The sequence below is a fragment of the Parus major genome, chromosome 3, assembly GCF_001522545.3.
Source record: "Parus major isolate Abel chromosome 3, Parus_major1.1, whole genome shotgun sequence".
Lineage (NCBI taxonomy): Eukaryota > Metazoa > Chordata > Aves > Passeriformes > Paridae > Parus > Parus major.
In genome coordinates, this window is record NC_031770.1 from 110,028,695 (window position 1) to 110,049,967 (window position 21,273).

The 21,273-nt window shown below is 51.9% G+C and overlaps 1 protein-coding gene across 2 annotated transcripts; it reads left to right on the forward strand.

Annotated features, from left to right (window-relative positions):
• The first annotated feature begins 378 nt into the window (after nucleotides 1–378).
• Nucleotides 379–19,622, forward strand: FAM167A (family with sequence similarity 167 member A). 2 transcript variants are annotated; one of them, XM_015620351.2, is made up of 3 exons: nucleotides 379–554; nucleotides 7,945–8,488; nucleotides 17,546–19,622. In XM_015620351.2, the coding sequence occupies exons 2-3, from the start codon at nucleotides 8,111–8,113 to the stop codon at nucleotides 17,807–17,809; spliced, it is 642 nt and encodes a 213-aa protein (XP_015475837.1). In that variant the 5' UTR covers nucleotides 379–554; nucleotides 7,945–8,110; the 3' UTR covers nucleotides 17,810–19,622. The 2 variants fall into 2 exon arrangements, with proteins under 2 accessions (XP_015475837.1, XP_033369015.1); XM_033513124.1 differs by lacking the exon at nucleotides 379–554 and adding an exon at nucleotides 3,595–3,876.
• The last annotated feature ends 1,651 nt before the right edge of the window (nucleotides 19,623–21,273 follow it).

The window sequence follows — 21,273 nt, forward strand, 5'->3', positions numbered from 1 at the left end:
AAATTCCTTCGGGAGCGCAGCAGCTCTCCGGGCATCTCCGACAAGCCTTGAGGGTACCTTCCCTCCCCTGGACCGCCCCATCCCTGTTCTCCACGCCGAAAGCATCGCTGATCTTCCTCTCCGGGGTGCCGGAGGATGTTTAGGACCCAGGCTGTGCAGCTCCTCCCTTTCAGGTCTCTCCAGGGTTATTGCTTGGTGGGAGGTAGGTCCAGGGCTTGGTGGTATGAATGAAAGAGAGAGAGGAATCGGCGCTGAAAAGCTCAAACTGGAATAGCTCGCCTGTCTCCAGGCAACAGCCCTGACGCAACCGCTGGGGGAAGGAAAAAAAAAAAAAAAAAAGTCCCTTAAATGAAAAAAAAAAAAACAACCCCAAAAAAACCCAACAAACCAACCACCACACACACACAGATTTCTGGAGCGAGACACAGAGGAGGAGGATGAGCCAGACTCCGGGAGGCACTGGTGACACCGCTCTGCAAACACCAAGTTGGGGACCCGAGGTGGAAGGAGGGAGCCAGGATGTCCGTGCAATCCCCTCTCTGACCCCAGCCCCGGTAAGTTTTTCGCTGGTGGTGGCCTGGGGGGACAGAAGCACCCTCCAGCACGGGGAGCTGCCGAGAGCTGGAGGGGACCCCCGAAAAGGAGCAGGTCCCTGGGGAGCTGCAGAGAGGGGTGATGGGGACCCCACCAGCTCAGCCCTGGGCTCTGGTTCTGCCCTGCTGGGGTTTGCAAAGTGTCCCCTCTCCGCATTCTCCTGCCTCGCCGGCATTCCCTGGAGATGGCCGGGTGGCTCCCCATTGACTGGGAATGTCTGAATCCTCCTTGCCGATGATGTTTGTGGATTTTGCTCTCAGCTGGGAGCAGCGTGGTGCTTCTCACCCCCTCCAGGAGGATTTTTCCGCACTGGGTGAGGTGTGACAGGGAAGAGACTGGCCGGGTTTCGGGACAATCACCTGTTGCTCCCTCTGCCCCCAGCCTGAGATGTGCAGGAGCCCTGGGAAGGTTTGTGGGGTTGTGCAGTGCAGACATGGTGGGATGAGCGTGGTGGGCTCGCAGGGCGTAGCTACCGAGGGTTTTTGAATCAGGCTCCGTGTGCTGAGCAGAGCAGGTTTCCACCTGCTCAGCTCTGGCCCTCGCAGCTCACGTTTACACCGAGGAAGGGGGGGTATAAAAAAAAAAAACACCAAAAAAAGCCAGCCAGAACTTCTTCAGAGCCCTTCATAACAGCTTGGGGCTAATTGTTAAAATAATAGCGCCAGCCCACACCCCTCCCAGCACGAGTGTTTGTGCAAGCCCAGCCCGAGAGCCCCGGGGTGTTGCAGCAGGGCATCATCCCCATCCTGCAGCCGGAGCCGCTCGGCTCCGGGCGGGCTGGCACCTCTCCCATCACAGGCACCTCTCTAAGGACACCCCTCCCTGGTTTCCTGCCGTGCTCCCCCTCTTATCCCACAACCCTGCGCCCTCCGGAGCTTTCCTACATCGGGGACCCCAGCGGAGGGCTGGGGGGAAATGGATGAAAAGCAAGTTCCCGGCTTCCAGCGAGGAGCTGTGCCCAGCTGGCTCCTCTGGCTTTGTCTGCTCATCCCCTGTATCCGAGGAACTCCCCACTTTCCAGCGGGAACGAGCCTGTTTTGGCAGCTGTGGGTTCGCTCTGTGCCAGCCATCATTTCAGCACACGGGAGCTGCTGCTGGCTTTTGCATCCCAGCTCTTCTCTGCTTTCATATTCCCATTAAAGTCCCCCCCATCCTTCATGGCGGGGGAGGAGGGGGTCTGTACACCACAAAAATCCAGCAGAACGGGAGGAATCCGGCTTCTGCCGGGCTCTGAGGCTTGCAACAGCCCCGCAGCCATTAGGTGTTTGCAAAATGTAGCAGAGACACTGCGGGGAAAAAGAGAAAAAAAAAATAAAAATAGAAAAAAAAAAAAATAAAAATAATCAGCCTCAGAGCAGCATAGCCCTTCTGCGGGGAGGGAGTGGAGGGTCTGTTTGAAACCAGCTGATCCTAAATGCTATTAAATTCCACAGCACTGGGAGAAGACAGGTCTGAGGACAGAGGCTGGATGATCATGGTTTGGATAATTGGATGGAACACGGGGCATGTAAAGGGGATTAGAGGGTCACCGAGGGGCTGACCCCACTCCCCTGATCATGTTAACTTGGAGCCTGGGGCTCTCCAGTGGGTCCTGGTGTTGTCCCTGCAGGGGCTGAGCTCGGTGCTGGGCAGACTGGACCTCAACAAAACAAAACACAGAAAAAGGTTAGGGTTTGTTTTGTTGTTTGTTTTTTTTTCTGAAAACACACCCTTGCCTCCTGCATTTGGGGAAAAAAATAACTCCCTGTACTAGTCTCCTGGGAAGAGAGGATTTCTCAGCCTGCCCTGGCTCATTCCCAAGGAATCCCAGCCCTTTTCATTACCCTGGGCACACGGGCACAGGGGTCCCCACCTCTCCTTGATGAAATGTGGCCCTGCTTGGGGTGGCAGCAGGGAAAATGGGGAACACATGGCTGTGCCAAGCCACAGGTCCTTTGGGGGCATCTCTGGGAACAGGTTAGCTGTGCCACCTCCAAAACCTGCCAGGAGCCTGGGGCAGGGCGTGGAGAAGAAACCCCTGCCCATAACCCATGGCTGCACAGACCTCAGAAGAACACTGAGGGTGGGCATGGAGACTTCACCAAGAGCCTGAAAACTTGCCTTTGCTTCTGCTCCTTAAGCCTTTTCCTCCTACGAGGAATCCTACCTGGTCTGGGCTGGTGGGTCGAAGGCACTGACCCCGTTCAGCTCCCCAGTTTGAAGCTGCTTCCAGCTGACTGGAAGACTGGTTTGCTGGAATGCCAAACACCTCTTCATGCAGGATTTCCACACAAAGCCTGGAAATCTGCTGATCCAGGGGAACTTAACAGTCTGAAAATGGAGCTCAGGGGTCCATCTGAAGCAGGCAGCAGGTTCAGCCCTGCTCCCCCAGCAGGAGGCTGCTAGGAGCTGCGAGGGGGACGCAGGAGGGATGAGGGGTAGTCGGGCAGGAAGGTGCAGATGTGTTTATTGAAACAGGTTCAGACTCTACCAGTGATGCTGGAAATCAGCCAGGGAGAAGTGCCTCGGGGCAGGGAGTGCAAACTGGTCCCCTCTAATCTCACAGAATCTCAGAATGGTTTGGGCTGGAAGGGAGGTTCCTTCCATAAAGCTCATCCACCCCCTGCCATGGGGACACTCCTGCCGTGGACACCTTCCTCTATCCCAGGCTGCTCCAAGCCCTGTCCAGCCTGGCCTTAGACACTTCCAGGGATCCAGGGGCAGCCATCTCTGCATCCCTCCACCCCTCTGATGGATTTTCTGCAGCCCACACTGCTCCCCCCTCCTCCCTTGCAGTGTTCAGGGCTTTTTCTGGAGGCCATTTGGGCAGAAGGATGTGCTGGAGCAAACCCTCATCTTGCTCCAGGTCATATGTGAATGGAAAGCCTCTCTTTTTCCCTTTTCCCGTTTTTCTGTGGATGCCATGTCCACGTCTGTGCTCGTAACGCCCATTTCGGTCTCATCAGTGCTGATATTTTTCCATGGAGAAAGGAACAAGCTCACAGACAGGAGTGTGGCCAGAAGGTCTCCATGGGCACCGTGTTCAGTGTCACTGAGGGCTCTGCCATGACTCCTCCAGCATGGGCAGAGCCCTTTCCATCCTGTCCCAACCATCCTGAGCAGGCAGAGAGCATCTGATCCTGACAGCACCAATTCCAGCCCTGGAGCACGTCCTGGCTTCGGGATCAGACAGCTCTTCATGGTGCTGTTTTGTCCTTTTGAAGGGAGGGAAGCTGAAGGTCACTCTGAGACCAGCCTGGTTTTCTGCAGGAGAGGATTTCAGCTGCTACAGAAAAGGATTGGGTGGGTAAACACTGAATAATAAAATCCAGTTAAACCAGCTGTCCTCGGGGTCGGTGGGGTTTGTTCTCTCTGCAGGATCCCAGTGCAGAGCAGCAGGGTGGGGGGGCTCTGGCAGGGTGAGGAAGCCCCCAGCTCACCAAATCCACAGAGCACAGCAGCTCCTCTCCTGATAGAGCTCATCCTGGCATGGGGAAAGGAGTGAGTGATGTGCAACCACCCTGAAAGGGAACCACCAGCTCCAGGGAGCTGCAGCGTTGATCCTCATGGGTCTCCCCTTCCCTCTCCCCATTCCTGAGGCCTCTGAGTCTCTGCTGCCCTGGGGATGCTCCAGAGCATCCATCCACCTCAGTGAGCAGCCGGAGTCCTCCCGTACTCCATTGCTATGGCAACCCCTTCTCACAGGCATCTCCTCCTCTCTGCAGCAGCCACCCAGGGGGGGTCAGAGGCCTCCAGGGGGGTCAGTCACCCCCACCCCACCCCTGTGTCACAGCTGTGTGAGGAGGGAGGCAGACACAGCTCTCCCTGCACACCAGGCGCTGTCCCCCTCCTCCCGCTCCACCTCGGTGTCCCTTCACCCCACCTCTGCTGCTGGGAGCTGGGTGGTGATGTTGGCAGGTTGGATTTACTCCAGGGGTTTCCTCTGGAGGGTCAGGGGGTGTCTGCACGGCCCAGGGTGACTCCTGTGCAAACCTTCAGATCCAGGGGAAGCACATCCTGAACTCCATGGATCGTGGGGGGTGTTCCTGCACCCGCTGGAGTGTGAGCATGGGCACCCAGGTGAGACCTGGGGACACCAGAGGTGAATTCTGTACATCTCTGAAAATCCCCAAGAGCTTTTCCCCTGAAGGGCAGTTGCAGGGACTGACTTCTCAGTGAGAGGGAAACTGAGGCACCGAGGGGCTGAGGTGCTTTTTGAAGGTCGTTCACAGGCTGAACCATTGCCTCTGCCCTGTTTGCTCCATGCCAGAAGTGTCACTCGTGGTCTGTGTGGGCAAAAGGGCTTCTGTCAGCTGAGGTTTTGTCTCATATCGAGGCTTTTTGGTTTTCCCAGCCTCCAGAGGAGCAGGATTCCTCTAACCCAGACTCCTGCAGTCACTGCTCCTCCTCTGCAGTAAGAAATGGCGTTACAGGAATCCACACTCCACCTGGAATAGTGAAGGAAGAAGAGTAATTTGCTCCCCACACCTCCACCTTGGCTAATTGTTGAACTCCCAGTGTAACATTCCTATTATTTCTCCATCCCAGGCCTGTGCTGATCCCTTGGGATAGGTCAGTTGACTTCTCCAATGGAAACCTAACCCAAGAAATCAATTGAAGGGGTTTTTTGTTGTTGTCTCAATGACCTGTTGTGTTCTGTGCTTTCAGGGTTCATCTGAGGGAAGGGGAGAGCCCTGAGCAGAGGTTCTTACTGAGGTGTGAGCAAACCCTCACCCTGTTTTGGGGCTGAACTCGTTACCCCTAATTAGGGGTGGCAGGAACTCCCTGTGGCAGGCTTGATAATGAGACAAATCAAGGATTAATCACTTAAATCCCCTCATCACAGGCCAGCCCAGGGGGGCCAAGCCCAGGGTGACTGGGATGATGTGGGTTTGAGCCAGAGGCAGGTTTGTTCCTGGCAATTTGGTAACTCTCAGGCACCAAAGGGTTCGTGTTACAGCACAAGGGCGTTTTTCACACCCTCACAACCCTCAGATCTCTTTCTCCACAGCAGGTCTTTGATCCAAGTCCAAGATATTGATAGGAAATGAGGGGTGGCTCCCTTCTGTCACTCTGGGGTTTGGGCAGGCTGGGGAAGAGAGCTGCCAGTTTAGGGGTGTCCCTGCAGAGGGAACGAGAGGTTTATGTTACACCAGACAGAAAGTGAGGGATGAATCAATGCTGCTTTTGGGGTGGAAAAACCAAATCTCCTCTGAAGCTGCTGGGAGTTGTGGTGGCAGGGAGGGGGAGATGGCAGCAGGGTTGTGACAAAGGGGATGCTCCAAGCTGCTGTCCTGCTTTCATGGTCCAGTGCTCTAAATGTTAACTCAGCTGTGCCCAGGGCTCAAATTCCAGGGGCCATTCTCACCCTGAGGATTCCACACACGCTGAGGAACAGGACAGGAGGGTTTGTGTGGGGCTCTGTTTTGTAGCTGTGGCATTCAGAAAACGATAAAAATATCATCCTTGCCGGGGGTTAGCAAATCCAGCAGGCCAGTGTGGAACTGCAGCAGAGCCTTGGACTGCCTGCTGGGTTTGGGCCACCCTCAGCAATCTCCACAGAGGTCTCATAGGACAGAAATTAAAAAAAAAACAGCCTAGAAACGAGGTCTTTAAAGTCATTACTTGTTTTGTTTTATTGATTTGGGGAAGTTGGAGTGGGAGGAAATGTAAATTTATCGACATGCCCTGAGCCCTACAGAGCACCCCTCCACCAGGACAGCCCAATGCTTTCCCCTCTTTTTAAACAGAAGAAGGAAAATTGTTTCTGTTCCAGGCACGAGAGCTGTTGGCTTCAACCTGACAGAGTGTCTGTGAGTGCTCCCTCTCCACGAAAAACTCTCATTAACATAAATAGGAGCAGGAAGGAGACCACAACATGACTAATTCTCCACCCCCACACTGTCTGTGTGTACACTATCAGCTCCTCCTTCAGCTCATGTGCCCCCACACAATTGTTGGGATAAGTCTTGCTCTCGCTCGGTGTTTATTTTAAATTGAATCTTCTTACTGAAAAGGTTGGAGAGGCGTAATTATGGTCTGGATTTCAGAGCTCACATGCCTTTGTGGAAATGGCAGGCAGAAGAATGGCTGAGTAGCTCTAGGAAGCTGCACACATCCTGCCTGGTTTTCCAAGCATCTCACCAGGCAGGCAGAAAAGTATTTTGGTTTGTGCCTGATGTTCAGAGGAGAGCTCTGGATCTATTCCTAGCTCAGCTATAGATGAGCACACGACCTTGAAAATGTCTCTTATCTGATCCTGCTGGCAAATGAATACAGAAGCTGCCTGAGCTTAACTCTTGAGGAGTTGTTGAGTCCTCTGCCCCTCCAGGGTTTGTCAGACCAGCTTTGGGCACAGCTTCCATGAGGTCTGCAGGAGGAGAAGTGGGGAGGAGGCTCCTGTGCTGCTGCTCCTAAGGGTTGTGTGTGCAAGGGACCATCCCCACTGGACAAACTGGACGTGGCCAGTGATGGAAACCACAAGTCCAAGTCTCCCTGGGTGTCTGAACCCAAACCATGCCAGCACCTCAGATAGTTCCTCACATGGCAGGGACGTGTTCCTGACTGGAGCCAGAGGGTCAGGAAGGAGCTGAATCCTCAGGCTGCAGCTTTAACAAACCCAAAACTAAACCCAGATCTGTAAAACTTGAGGGGGGTGCGGTGTGGGGGAGAATAAATCCCTTTTTCCAGTTCTCCTTTTGACTCAAACTCTTGGGAGAAGTTTGGGTTCGCAGAATCCCAGAAAGGTTTGGGTTGGAAGGGACCTTAAAGATCATCCAGTGCCACCCCCTGCCCTTGGCAGGGACACCTTCCACTGTCCCAGATTGATCCAAACCCCATTTATCCTGGCCTTGGACACTTCCAGGGATCCAGGGACAGCCACAGCTTCTCTGGACACCCTGTGCCAGGGCCTCCCCACCCTCACAGGGAAGGATTTCTCCCTCATAGATTATCTAAACTTCCCCTCTTTCAGATTGTCCTATTTTATCTGGACCTGATTTGCCTACATGGGGAAATGTGGGTTTGCCAGGCAGAAAATCAGCAAAACCAGACAGCCCAACATCCAGCAGCAGCCACTGCTGTCTCCAGAGGACTTGGGGGTCTGGGAATGTGTCCCAGCCTCCTTGGCAGCCCTTCCGTGGCCCCTTGAGTTAAGATTGGAGGTGCAGGTAACCAGAGCTTTGCTAAAAGCCTGTCTGTTCCTGCCCCAGAGCACTCAGATAACCGAGGTGAGGTCACCCTCCCCAGCAGCACCTTGGCACTGAGCCTCTCCCAAAACCCTCACTCCCCTGCTCCAGCAAGAGCTGTCTCTCCTCACTCCCTTTTCCTTCTCAAAACCAACCCTTTTTTTTTTCTTTTCCTTTTTTCCAGGTGTTCATCCAAGGCTAGTTTGGCGCTTGAGCAGGGGCCCACACCTCAGCTGTCCTCCAGAGAGCTGTGCTGAGCACCTCGTGACCCCTGGGCAAACCTTGAGGGTTCTCATCTCCATCCTTGGTCCTTCCCAGCCCACCTCTATGCCTTTGGACCCCCAGAGAGGATGTCTGTGCCCCAAATCCAAATAGAAGAGGCTCTGGACAGCATGGATGCTGGCTCTGGGGGGGTTCCTCCTCCGGATGATCACCTGAGGACCCTCAAGGCGTTGACAGAGAAGCTGAGACTGGAGACCAGGCGCCCTTCCTACTTGGAATGGAAGGCAAAGCTGGAGGAGCAGGCTTGGAAGAGCCCCCAGCCCGAGGGGGACGGGGAGGACGAGGCCACCAAGGCCAAAAAGACCCCAGGGGAGACTGTCCCCATGAGGAAGGTGCAGCTGCACCTCAACGGGAGCCCTGCCCAGGACAAGGGGACTGTCACCTCAGGGAGAATAGGTGGCTTTGAGAGCATCGACGAAGCTTTGACGTGGCTCAGGAAGGAGCTGGTAAGTGATTGCCTGTCCCTGTTAGCACAGATTTCCCAGAGGGGATAAAAATGAAAGAGTGGGGAAACTCCTTGTTCCTACCTGCCTTCAGCCCCAGGTGGAAAGGCAACAATCAGTCTTTGTGTTTTCCATCACTCATTGTGTTTTCCACACCTGGCTCTTCCAGGTCCATCCTCTGTTGCCTTTTCCTTGATTCAGATCCAGTCTGCATTTCAGTCACCCTCCCATCCCAGCCTTGGGCCCTGTCTCACCCATCTGTTTATTTCTGGTGGTTACGTGCTGGGCATTTCACAGAGAAGGAGGGGAAAAAAAAAGCTTTGTCTTTTCTAGGAACCTGTGCTAGGAAAATCCAGAGAGCCAGGGCACAGGGCTGGAATTCACCTTTTCTCTGTCACTTTGCTCTCATGGTCTTTGACACAAATTCATCCTTGGCCCAGCTCCCAGCCAAGCCCAGGAGTCAGCACAGCCTGGGGATAACTCCCAGAAAGATGCACCAAGCCTGACAGGGTTCAAGAAATGTTTGGAAAATGCTCTCGAGCACGTAGAGTGATTTTGGGGTTGTCCTGTGCAAGGCCAGGAGTTGGACTCAATTCTTGTGGGTCCCTTCCAGCTCAGGGTATTCTGTGATTTTCTGGGGGTCGATAGGATGGATATCTCCCTGTCACAGCAGCTGAAGTCAGAGCTGGAGACCGAGTTCAGGTGCTCTTCACAAGAGTAGAAGCAATCAGACACCAAAAGCACACTTCCCAATGATCCTTCCCTTCTCCTCACTGGCACGAAAAGTCTTTATTTATTTGGCCCAAATCACTGGAAGTGACTCATGACACGTGGCTTTGTTTCTGTTGCCCAGTTGGAATTTTGCCTGTGAGTCCCAGCAGGAATATTTGCAGCAGGGTCTGGGACATCACTTGTGGCCAACACTTGTGAAAATGTTCCTGTGCAGACATTTTGCTTCTGAGAAGCGCTGAAATCTTTGAGGAAAATTTCTGACAAAAATGAATAACAGTTTTAAAGATTTCTTTGTGACTTTTGCCTCAGATAACGTTGATTTGTCAACTTTCTGTTGCTACATTCACCCAACTCCACTGGTCCCCCATAGGATTTATTTACAGAGGTGGTTCTGGATATTGCATTTTGGTGACTTTCTTTCTCAGGATTGTGGCTTTCAGGAATTCAGGAATATTAGGAACAGCTTTGAGATGATTCCCTACAGCCCCTCAGTGCTCTGGAGAACTCAGCTCCAGATCTGTGACCTGAATCTGGGTGCAATCTTAAATTCACACTTGATGTAAACCCCAAATCTCAAGGTGATCAAGGAGAGTAAGAAGTAGATTTTCCTTCTCAGAACCCTTGGTTTTAAAAGATTTGGGGTTTTCTTTCAATCTCTGCCTGTGATGGAAGTACAAATTGTCTCAGAGTCTGATTCCACCCTTAGACTGGGGTGTGGTGTCTAAACCACCATCTGTCAGAAACTGAAAGTTTAAATTAAAGACGAGAAAAGGCCAAGCAAACCCTAATTGTTCCTCACTTTCCATTTCCCAGCCACTTAATTATACTGGTCTTTGCTGGATCTGGACGTGACTGGTAATTTAGAACAATTTCCCCAAAAGAGAGAGCAATTTTTTGACTGAGCACAGGGTGAAATAGCTGTGCTGGAGGCACGAGTGTGGGTAAGAGCTGCCAGCAGGCAGAGAGAGCACGGCCAGGCCATCCCATCACACGGTGCTGGAACCAAAAGGTGCATTTCACATTACATTTCAAGGGTGAAATCCAGTTTCTTGTCAAATAGAGGAACAAGTTTCCAAACATCCCAACACAGACAGGATTTTATCTCGTGTTGTGGTGGCAAAGCCGTCAGGAAGGCTCCACAGCACGATGCAGCCCAGAAACCAACCAGGTCCTGGGCTGATCCCCCAGTTTGGGCAGCAGGAGAGGGTGGGATTGTGTCCCTGTGCCCCTCTCAGGTGAGACCCCACCTGCAGAGCTGCCCCAGCCCTGGGACCAGCACAGGGAGCAGCTGGAGCTGCTGGAGAGAGCCCAGAGCAGGCACCAGGATGAGCAGAGGGATGGAGCAGCTCTGCTGTGGGAAAGGCTGAGGGAATTGGGAATGTTCAGCCTGGAGAAGGTTTTGGGATGACCCAATTGTGGCCTTCCAGTTCCTGAAGGAGCCTACAAGATGGGGAGGGACTTTGGACAAGGGCCTGGAAGGACTAGGGGAAATGGCTTCCCACTGCCAGAAGGCAGAGTTAGATGGGAAATTCGGAAGGAATTCTTGGCTGTGAGAGTGGTGAGGGTTCCCAGAGAAGCTGTGGATGACCCTGGATCCCTGGAAGTGTCCAAGGCCAGGCTGGACAGGGCTTGGAGCGACCTGGGACAGTGGAAGGTGTCTCTGCCCAGGGCAGGGTGGAACAAGATGAGCTTTAAGGTGCCTTCCAAGCCAAACCATCCCACAATCCTGTGATCCCACCACACGGTTATTTAGGGTCTGTAGGATCCACCTGTCCTATGAAGGGCCAAAAGCTGGTGAGTGTGGAGATTGTTTCCATGCAGGAAAGAAGTGCAGCAGCCGTGTCCTTACGGAATGAAAGGCAGAGCGTGCAGCTCCATCACCCCCAGCCCTCAGCACAGCTCCCAGCGTGTTCAGGCCAGGTTGTTTCAGCAGCATCCCCCTGGAATGGTTCTGGCTTGTCCCAGGGAGTGTCCTGCCAAGCACGTGGAGCTTCAGGAGTTTGCACATGCTGGGGGCTGTTCCCAACAGGCAATTGGTACAGGACCACCCAGATTTGGATTTAACTCTCTCCCAGCCAAAAGCAGCAGAGGCAGGAGAGTAAATTTGGTACAGTCATGGCAGGGTTTAGGTGGGGAAAGCCCTCTAAGACCATCGAGTCCAAGCACACCCCAGCACTGCCAAGGCCAGCACTAAACCATGTTCCCAAGCCACATCCACACAGCTTTCAAATCCCTGCAGGGATGGGGATTCCTCCACTGCCCAGGGCAGCTGTGCCAGGCAATCCTTTTTGCTGAATCCTGGACAATCCTTTTGCTGAAGAAATTTTTCCTAATATCCAATTTAAACCTCTCTTGGTGCAACTTGAGGCCGTTTCCTCTTGCCCTATCTCTTGTTACTCCCAATCTGCACAAAAGTCATCATCTGACACTGCAAGGAATTTTCCTGTGTGTCTCCAGAGCCTGCTCTGATTTGTCTTCATCCAGGTTCAGGATGCTCACCTGGAGAAAAGACAAACCCAAGGTTTTATTGTCCATCTGCTTTTCCTGGCCTGTCACCTCACGTGACCCATCCCAGACCCTGGTTCTGCACCCCAGGCTGGGTTTGTAGGACTGGCATAAACCCACAGAGCCTCAGCCACGTCAGCTGGGCCCTGCTGAGAACCTGGCCCCGAGAAGCTGATTTATTCAGACATGCAAACTGCTCTTGTTTTTGTGCTGAGAGGCTCTGTGGAGGTGTAGGAGCAAATTGCAGCTCTCAGCGTGTGCTGAGCTGCCCTGGGGCTGGAGCATTTCCCTCCCCAGCTCCTCCTGCCTCTTCTTTGCCCTTGTGTTTGTCTTTGCACTGTCAAGAGTGGCAGCTCCTCATCTGTGCCCAGAGCAAAACCATCACCAGCCCAGGGAGGGTGACAGACTCGAGGACTCACACTTTGCTCTTTGAAATCTGCCAGGTTTTACAAGTTATGAAATTATGCACTCTCCCTCCTAAGTATGGCTAAAGTACAACCCTATGAACAGGGACATCTTAGAGCAGTTTGAACTTTGTCCTTTTAGGAAAAATGAGTTTTCTATCTCAAATTCACCAGTTTGGCACTGAAATCTGGGGGGTGTGAGCCAGAATGCAGGAAAGACTTGAAAAGGAGCACAAATGTCTGATGGTCCCTCCTGGGAAATCATAAAACACCAGTGCCCTATTGCTCAGATTTTTAAAAATTAAATATTAAGCCCTTTTATTTTCATTTGGGATACTCATATTGGCTGAACAAGTGCTTGAGTGAATTTAAAGAATGAAGCAGCACCAAATTTCCTCATTATGAGGGTGGGGAGGCCCTGGCACAGGGTGCCCAGAGAAGCTGTGGATGACCCAGGATCCCTGGAAGTGCCCAAGGCCAGGCTGGATGGAGCTTGGAGCAACCTGGGATAGTGGAAGGTGTCCCTGCCCATGGCAGGGTGTGGAATGGGATGAACTTTAAGGTCCTTTCCAACCCAAACCATTCTGTGACTCTGTGACCTCTACTGTTAAATTGCTGAAACCAGGGAAGAGTTTAGGATTTATCATGGAACAGGACAACCCCCAAGGGTCCCTTTGGGTGCAGCCACCCTGTTCTGGGGAGAGAGGGAGCCAGCACAGCCTGAACAACATTGAGGAAGAGTGAGATGTGGGGCCCATGACAGGCTTTGCATGGCCCAGCTGGCAGAGGTCCCCTGGGGTTTGGTGGTGGGTAACTCCCAGGGGCTCCAGAATGAGCCAACAATTTATAATTGTCCCAACAAATTATAATCTGCTTCTGGTACTAACAAAAAATTTCCCAATCCAATTTTTGATTCTGATTCTATCATCACATCTTTGATAACCCCCACTTCAAAGGGTTCCCCCTTTACCCCAACTACTGTGGCAGTTTCTTTGGATATACTACATCCTTTAGGTAAAAACTGGATGGTTGATCTCTCAGCTCCAGTATCTGGGAAAACTCATCTGGGGCTGTGGGTTGCACCTCAAGGGTGTGAGCCCTTAATTAACCATGACATGGTGGCATCTGAGCACTTCTGAAGAAGCCCCAAAATAAAACACAAAGTGGACTTGTCTGAAAGGTTTGGCAAGGATCTGACAAGTGACCTGCGCTTCTTTGTGCCCGAATCCAAGTGGGTGCACTCAGGAAAATGCCAATTCACGTTTCAGCTTCTTTTGATCTTTTGGAGATGAAAAGGGCTGGCCCTGTGGGAGCAGCTGCCTCTCCACAGACCATCCCCCCGAGCTCATGGACCAGGCTGGGGCTTCATCCACCGGGATCTTCTCTTTTGGGATGAGAGGGAAATCTCAAAGAGCTCCTCACCTCCATGCCTTGAGGTCCTGCCTGCTGAAAACCCCCAAAATCAATGCAGAGAAAAACTGGACTGCTGGAAAAGGGAAAATTGCTGGTCTTCCTGTCTGATGAAGGCAAAATTGAAGGCAACTGCATGTAGCTATTTAGGATGAGCCACCTAGACTGGAAAACTTTCCAAGCATCCAAAGCTTTCTCTCCCTCACCCATATTAAACATCCCTGGGACACTCTGAGGATCAATCCAAGCAGAAAATCCTCCTTAGGTTCATAAGATCCTGTGGTCCTGAGCTTTCCATTTCAGCTTCACTGCCAGGAAGGACCTGAGTTTGGTTCCCTCTTCCAGCCTGGGAAGCTCAACCCAGCATCCTGTCCATTCCAACAGCATTCCCCAGCCCTGCTGGAGAGAAACAGCTGAGCTGGGTGTGCAGAGAGAGGCAGAATGTGTTAAAATGTTGGTTTTTATGAGCAAGAAACACCTAAGGCTCTTCCTTTCCCTGGCCATGAGAGGATCAAAGAAAATCAAAATCCTGGCTTTGGCTGGATGCTCCCCACGGGTTTTTCCAGGATGCTGCATCCGTGTGTGGGATCCTGCTGCCACCCCACACGGATAAAGCGGAGTGTGGAGTTACCCCGTGGTGACCAGCCCTGTGGGTGAACTCTGCAAGACAAAAACCCCACGCCTTCCCCCCTGTAATCCCAGAATTCACTCCCAGGCAGCTTTGTGGAGCTCTGCTGGCCTGACAGCAGCTGCTTTTAAAGGGACATCACCCATCCTTTCCAGAGATTGTTTGGGCCTCAGCATGGGATGGGGGAAATGGATTTAGTGTTTGTGCAGAGCCTCTGGGAAAGGAGAACGAGGATTCCTGGCTCGTGGTTCTGCTCAATATTCTGGGAGGGTTTGAACAGAGCAGTTTAATGGGACAGCTCCAAGGATGCAGGGCAGGGGTTTGCATCTCCAGCCAAGCCCCAGGGATGAGTGTGGGGGGTGAGGGTTCATGCCCCACAGAGTGGTTTAATTTTGGTGCTCCACCCTCAGCTGTCCCTCCACAGGACCTGTCACCAGGAAAGGAGCTCCCAAGCCCTTGGGAAGACAAGGCAGCCTTCCAAGGAGCACAGGCAGTGACAGCCCTCATCCCATCTTCCATCTCCCCCTTGTGTGCACCATCCTCTCACAAAAACATGGAATTCCAAATTCCTTAAATTGGGAAAGCCCTCAAAGGTCATCAAGTCCAGCTGTTAACCCAGCACTGCCAAGGCCACCACTAAACCATGTCCCCAAGTGCCACATCCACACGCTTTTAGTCAACCATTGCCAGGCTTTGTTCCTTATCTTTGTTTTCTGGAGCTCTTTGCCTTCCAGCTTACATGAAATCAGATTCCTCAAAAGAGGGGGAAAACAAGAACAGGTCAAAAAATGTAAAGCTGGTTTGCAAGAGAAAAAAGGCACCTATAGCACACAGCCCTCTGCACAATGGCCCCATAATTCTCTTTTAAATGCTTTTTTTTTTTTACTGGCAGTAGAGGCTTTTTTAATCCCACATTCTTCCAAATATTCAATGAAAGCCTTTGTTGGCATTTCTTAGGTAACTTGATACACTGAGAAGAAAGAATGACCCAGGGTCACTCAATAACACCTGTGATCACCTCGCTGATAAAAATCCAGCATTTGTTGTGAGACAGGAAAAAAATATCAACAGAATTACCTTTTTTTTTTTAATTTTTATTGTAACTCAGGTGGGAGAATAAAAACCTGCCAAGCGGCATTGCTCTGCTGGGGGCACAGGTTATGAGGTCTGGGAGGAAATAGTGGGGATTTTTTGATAAAGGTAAATGACCCCAGCTGTGCCAACAATTTGAGAGAGATTTCCTGAAAGAAAGATTCACTCAGAGATTGGTACAAAGGTGACTTAATCCTCTCCAGACAGCCAAGCTGGAGTCTTGCTGCTGGCTGGGAGCATCAGGCAAGGTCCCCCAGGATGCCTCTGTAGAGTCAGAGAATCAGAGAATGATTTGGGTTTGAAGGGATTTAGATACCAGAGAAGAATTTTTCCCTGTGAGAGTGGTGAGGCCCTGGCACAGGTTCCCATCCCTGGAAGTGTCCAAGGCCAGGCTGGACAGGGCTTGGAGCACCCTGGGATAGTGAAGGTGTCCCTGTCCATGGCAGGGGGTGGAAATGGATGATTTTTAAGGTCTCTTCCAACCCAAACCATTCTGGGATTCTCTGTTTGCCTGGAGGAGGAGGGATCATGGCACAAGCTAAAGCAACCCCGAGGCTGTTTTGGTTCACACCCTCCTTGCAGCAGTCCTTGTGTCAGACATGGAAAGGTCTCATGTAGGAATATCAGGGTCTCTGTGGGGTCTCTAAGGCGACCTTTCCCTCCTCCTTTCCCTTCTGCATCTTCATGCACAAGCCACCAGGCCAGGAATAATTTACTCCCATCCCCCAGAGCTACATCTGTACCTACAAATTGATCAGCTCCTTTTCAGGCCTGGAGGGAAACTGATATGGTCTGATCACATCCATGCTGCTAAAATCCAGGAAAGGGAAATTTATCCCAAATTTTTTTATCCCAAGTTTTATCCCAAAACATTTCCAGTTCCTAGAACTGGCTGAGCTGGAAAGGACCTTAGAGATCATCCTGTTCCAGCCCCTTCTGGTGAGCCTGCTCAGCTTCTTTCCCACCTTCTTTTCTTTGTAGCTTTTGTGGTTTTGTTGCTTTTCTGTGAGGAGGGAAGTGGGAATTGTCTTGATCTGATTTTCTAGCCCTGCTCCTTTTGCCAGGCTGATTCCCACACCAAGTGTTCACCTCCTTCCTTCACTACCCACAACATCCTGTGACAATGAATTTTCTGAGGATTTTAGATCCTTTTTAAATAAAAGACCTCTTTCTTTTCATTACTTCTGAGTCTTCCACCTTCCCAAGCCAGGTGCCAGGGGAGAAAAAAATTACCTCCAAAACATTTAGATAATTAGCTTGGGAGGTTGTAGTTTTCTGTCCTGTGGGAAACCATGGAGGTCCCATCCTGAGAGCCACTTCAGATCACCCAGATAAAATAAGCCACAGGGGAGGTGGAGTCTGTCATGGACCAGCCCTGATTTATGCAGGCTGGAAACCCGGGCTGAGTATTTGGTGATCAGTTCTTTTCTTGGTGTTCTTTTAATTGGTCCTTTCCACCTCTAATTGCTCTGTCTCCCTGTGGCTCCTGCCTTATGAGCAAAATTAATTTGGGCTTTGTTTAAGGTTGAGAAGGAGGCTCTGAAGCCTGACGGATACCCAAGCCAACAGCCTTGGCTCAGCTTTAATTCCCGTTTCCTGGTGCTCCTGAAAACATGAGCAGGCACAGAATTTATTGTTGAAAATTCCCCATCTTCAGCTGGTAATTTTTTGGGATGCATTGCTGGCTTGGAAGATCCCTGTCTCCCTCACAGATCCAGCACCTCTGGATGAGTTCACAGAATCAACAAGGTTGGAAAAGACCTTTGAGACTGAATCCAACCTATGACCTAACCCCACCTCACCAACCAGACCATGACAAAACCAGCCTTTTTTTAAACACCTCCAGGGATGGTGACTCCATCCTTGGACAGCCCATTCCATGCCAAATCACTCTTCCTGTGAAGAGCTTTGTCCTAATGTCCAGCCTAAACTTCCCCTGGAGCAGCTTGAGGCTGTGTCCCCTCATCCTGTTGCTGATTCCCTGGGAGCAGAACCCGGCCCCACCTGGCTGCACCCTTCTGTCAGGGAGTTGTGGGGATGATGGTGATGATGATGGTGATGATGATGATGATGGTGATGATGATGGTGATGATGAGGGCTCTCCTGAGGCTCCCCCAGCTCCCTCAGCCACTCCTCACAGGGCTTGTGCTCCAGACCCTTCCCCAGCCCTGTCACCCTTCTCTGGACACGCTCAAGCACCTCAACACCCTTCCATTCCCCACAATTCGCCCTCCCCAGCAGGGAAACAGCAGATTTGCCACTAAAAGGCCTTTTCCCTCCCTGCTGCAGGCAGACATGCGCCTGCAGGACCAGCAGCTGGCCAGGCAGCTCATGCGGCTGCGCAGCGACATCAACAAGCTGAAGATCGAGCAGACGTGTCACCTGCACCAGCGCATGCTCAACGATGCCACCTACGAGCTGGAGGAGAGGGACGAGCTCGCCGACCTCTTCTGTGATTTCCCCCTCGTGAGCTCCTTCAGCCTCTCCACGCCCCTCAAGCTCATCGGGGTCACCAAGATGAACATCAACTCCCGCCGGTTCTCGCTGTGCTGAACGGGGGGGAAGGAGAGGGAAGGACGGGGGAGAAAGAGGGAGAGGACTCTCTCTGCCTCATGGCTGGGTGAGGAGAGGCCAACGAGGAGCAGAGGGAACCCACAGCTGGGCTTGGTGGCAGCGTAGAGGTGGCCACTGGAACGGCTCGTGGGGAAGGCAGGACCTGCGTGGAAGAAGCCTGGAGAGCATCCAGACACAACACATGCACTCAGCTCCTTTGCCAAGTCCCTTCTCCTCCTCTTCCTCCCGCAGGACGCAGCTCGGTGTGGGTGGTTGTGCTCAGAAATCAAAGGAGGGGTCAAAAATCAGCCACAAAGCAAAATCCCTCTTCCCTTCCCCTTCCCCTCCTCCCAGGCTGGAGCAACCACGTTGCTGTCCTTCATGGATGTCTCCTTGGGCACCAACCCTCAGCCTCTGCTGCTCCAAGCGCGTGATCCATGGGGCTGCTTCAGGTGGGAAGTGGATTTCCAGTGGGAAGGAGCCCTCCCAGCAAGCAAAGGACTGTGGGTCAAGTGGCACCAGCTCCAAGAAGCGGTGAGAAGGTTTGTTTTTGGATTGCTCCGTAGGGTCCAGGGCACTACAGCTTCTTCTTGCCTGTGGCATAGATCATGGACTCAGCATGGGCACATTCAGAGGTTCCAGCTGCCCAGAAGTCTCCTGTGTGCCCTGGAAGTCACACCCGGAGCAACACGTGTTTCTGAGCCTGTTGGATCCTGCTGTCAGCCACAAGACACCCTGTGGTTCACCCTGCAAACAAGGAACTGTTGTACCCAAGACATCTCCTGACAGAGAAACCCCCAGGCTGACACCCCCAGCAGCAGCACCAGCAAACCCCGGATCCTCTGTAGCAACACACATCCATCCGAGAGAGGAACTTCAAGAGGAGAAAGGGGACTTTTGGGTAATGAACTCAAAATAAGACTTAAAATCTAAGGGAGAAGTTGCTGTGATGAGCAGCACAGGGGGTTCCTGTGCTCCCTGCCCAGCAGAATGTGAGATGGATGCTGTATTTTCTTGCCTTTCCAGTGCACACCGCTGCCTGTACCTGGCATGGGGGGCAGAGACCTCTGGTGCTGCCCAGCAAGGGACTCGAGAGGTCTTGCCATGGCAATTTTGGGGCACCTGGCACCCAAGACAGTACAGATCAATCGTGGATGCCTTCAGGCTCTCCCTCCTGTGCCCACACCACTCCTGACCCTGTCAGAGTGGAGCAATCCTGCCCGTGGTGCCCCTGCCCATGGCAGGAGGGTTGGAATCAGATAATCTTTATGGTCCTGTCCAACCCAAACCATTCTACGATCTCAGCCCAACTCTGCTCCTCACCCCGTGCCCGAGCAGGAGCAGACCTGGCTGTGCCCACAGCCCAAGGCCTGGGAAGGAGCAGGAGGAGCAATCCCACTGCTCTGGAAGCTGTGGCTGTGTCGATGTGCCTGTAGCTGTCTGTGAGCTCCGTGTGTGTGTGTGTCAGTGGCTGTGTGTGTGCATCTGAGCCCGCAGGACGCCTCTCCCGGGAGGCTCCGGCCTGGGTTCACGCCTTTGTTCCGAAATGTGACGGGATCCAGGATCCGGCGAGACCCCGACGTGCCTGGGAAGATGAAAGGAGGCTTCCAGACCTGGGGCTCCACAGGGAGCTTTAGGTTGGTGCAGGGAAGACAAATAATTCGTGTGCAGCCACAGGTCTGCCTGGTAGGGACAAATGAAGGGGTTCAGAGATGAGTGGGGTGGGGAGTCTGAGCTGAGCTCAGCCCTCCATCCCCCACAACCCCTGGGTGATGCCTCCCCATCCCCTCCAAAGCTCCCTGAGTATCTTTTCTTTCTGCTAAGGGAGGAGGAATTTCAGGCACCAGGGCTTTGTCTGTACCATCAGCACCATGTCTGGGTGCTGAACCCTGTGCTCCTTTTATTTTGGGTTGTGACCAGACTGTCACTTGACCTCTGGACAAGACAACCAGCCACGGTGCCATTCAGTTTACTAGGAACAGCCTTATTTCCCCATGGACATCTTGGAAAAAAAACAAACCCACCTCATTAAAATTCTTCTTTGTTTACATTTTTTCATAAAAATAAATCAGTTTATGTCCCACACGTTGATTTTCAGAGGTGTTTTCAATCAGTGGATAGAAATTATAGGTTTTTTACATGAAAATAATGCCTTGGAAAGGGGGATTGGTTCTCTTTAGGGTCAACTGGAGTGGAGTACAGGGTGGGCCTGCCTTTGGGCTCTTGTCTGGTAGCCAAAAGCAGGAGATTAACTCAAGCACAGTCCTAGTGGGTCATTACACGTGGCATTAGAAAATCAGACGTCTGGGTTCCAGACATGCATTTTCTGCATTAAGGGGGATGAGGGGTGGGTGTAACTGCCAGCTGTTTGTCAAAATGCACAATTTTTTTAATCATAAAAACTCTGTCTGTATTGATTTCTGCCTCTGGTCTCTCACTGTGCTGGGGAAGCACCAGGATGGTGTGCTCCAGGATTACAGGTGTGCCAGGTTTTATTTTCCTGGCAGGTTTTTGTATCCACTCACACCCATCAGCTCCACCTGGCAGTCCAGGAGGGATGGGAGGAAAATAAGGTTGGAGCACTTATGGTGTATTTGGACAAAAATGTGTAGGAAATAAAGCAAAAAATATAAATATTAAAAAAATAATTTATGTTTTATGTTAGCTAGTCACTGGGTGAAAAGTGGGTCCAGGCACTTCACATATATCAGGTCAGGGAGGAAAAATAAATAGAAATAGGCCTGATTTTTGCTGAATTTTCTTTAAAATAAAGAGTCATCCAAATGTTGGATCAGATTTGAGAAACATGAGGACTGGTCACTGTTCCCACCACAAAATTCCCGGAGAGGAGCCTGCAGGTCTCAGCTGTCCATGAGATGATCCAAACCCTCGAGTGCTGCTCCCTCTCCTGTGGTTTGCAGCCACATTCCCTCTCCCAGAAGCCTGGAGACAAAAGCTGGTGGAAATCAAGGTTGGTCCTGCTGAAGTCCATCCTGAAAATGCTTTTTTTTATGGGCCAGCTGCATCTCCATCTGGAGCACCAGTGGCTGCTGCTCCATCTCTTGGAAGCAGGAATCTTCTGGCGCTGATTCCAGTGCTGTCCTCAGCCACCCAGCAGTGAGACACGTTCCTCATGAAGCAGAAGAGCCAGTTTGAGATTAATCCATGGGAATAATTAACTGTATTTTTAATTTAGATGGCCAGGCTGGAGGACCGTGGATTTCTCCAGGCTAACTGGAAGATAAAATTTCAGATTATTTTTCCTTGTTCCCAAAAGCTCAATGCAAATTTTAAACTGGGGGGGTGGGGGGGAGGGGGGGTGGAATCAGTCTAGCATTTTAATTGGATAAATTTTAATTTTACTCACAATTCTTCCCTGTGAGGGTGATGAAGCTCTGGCACAGGGTGCCCAGAGATGCTGTGGATGACCCTGGATCCCTGGAAGTGTCCAAGGCCAGGCTGGA

Coding starts and splice junctions, on each gene's coding strand:
- FAM167A (XM_015620351.2), top strand. CDS start 8,111: ATGTCTGTGCCCCAAATCCAAATAGAAGAGGCTCTGGACAGCATGGAT. Junction 8,489..17,545: donor CGTGGCTCAGGAAGGAGCTG/GTAAGTGATTGC, acceptor TCCCTGCTGCAG/GCAGACATGCGCCTGCAGGA.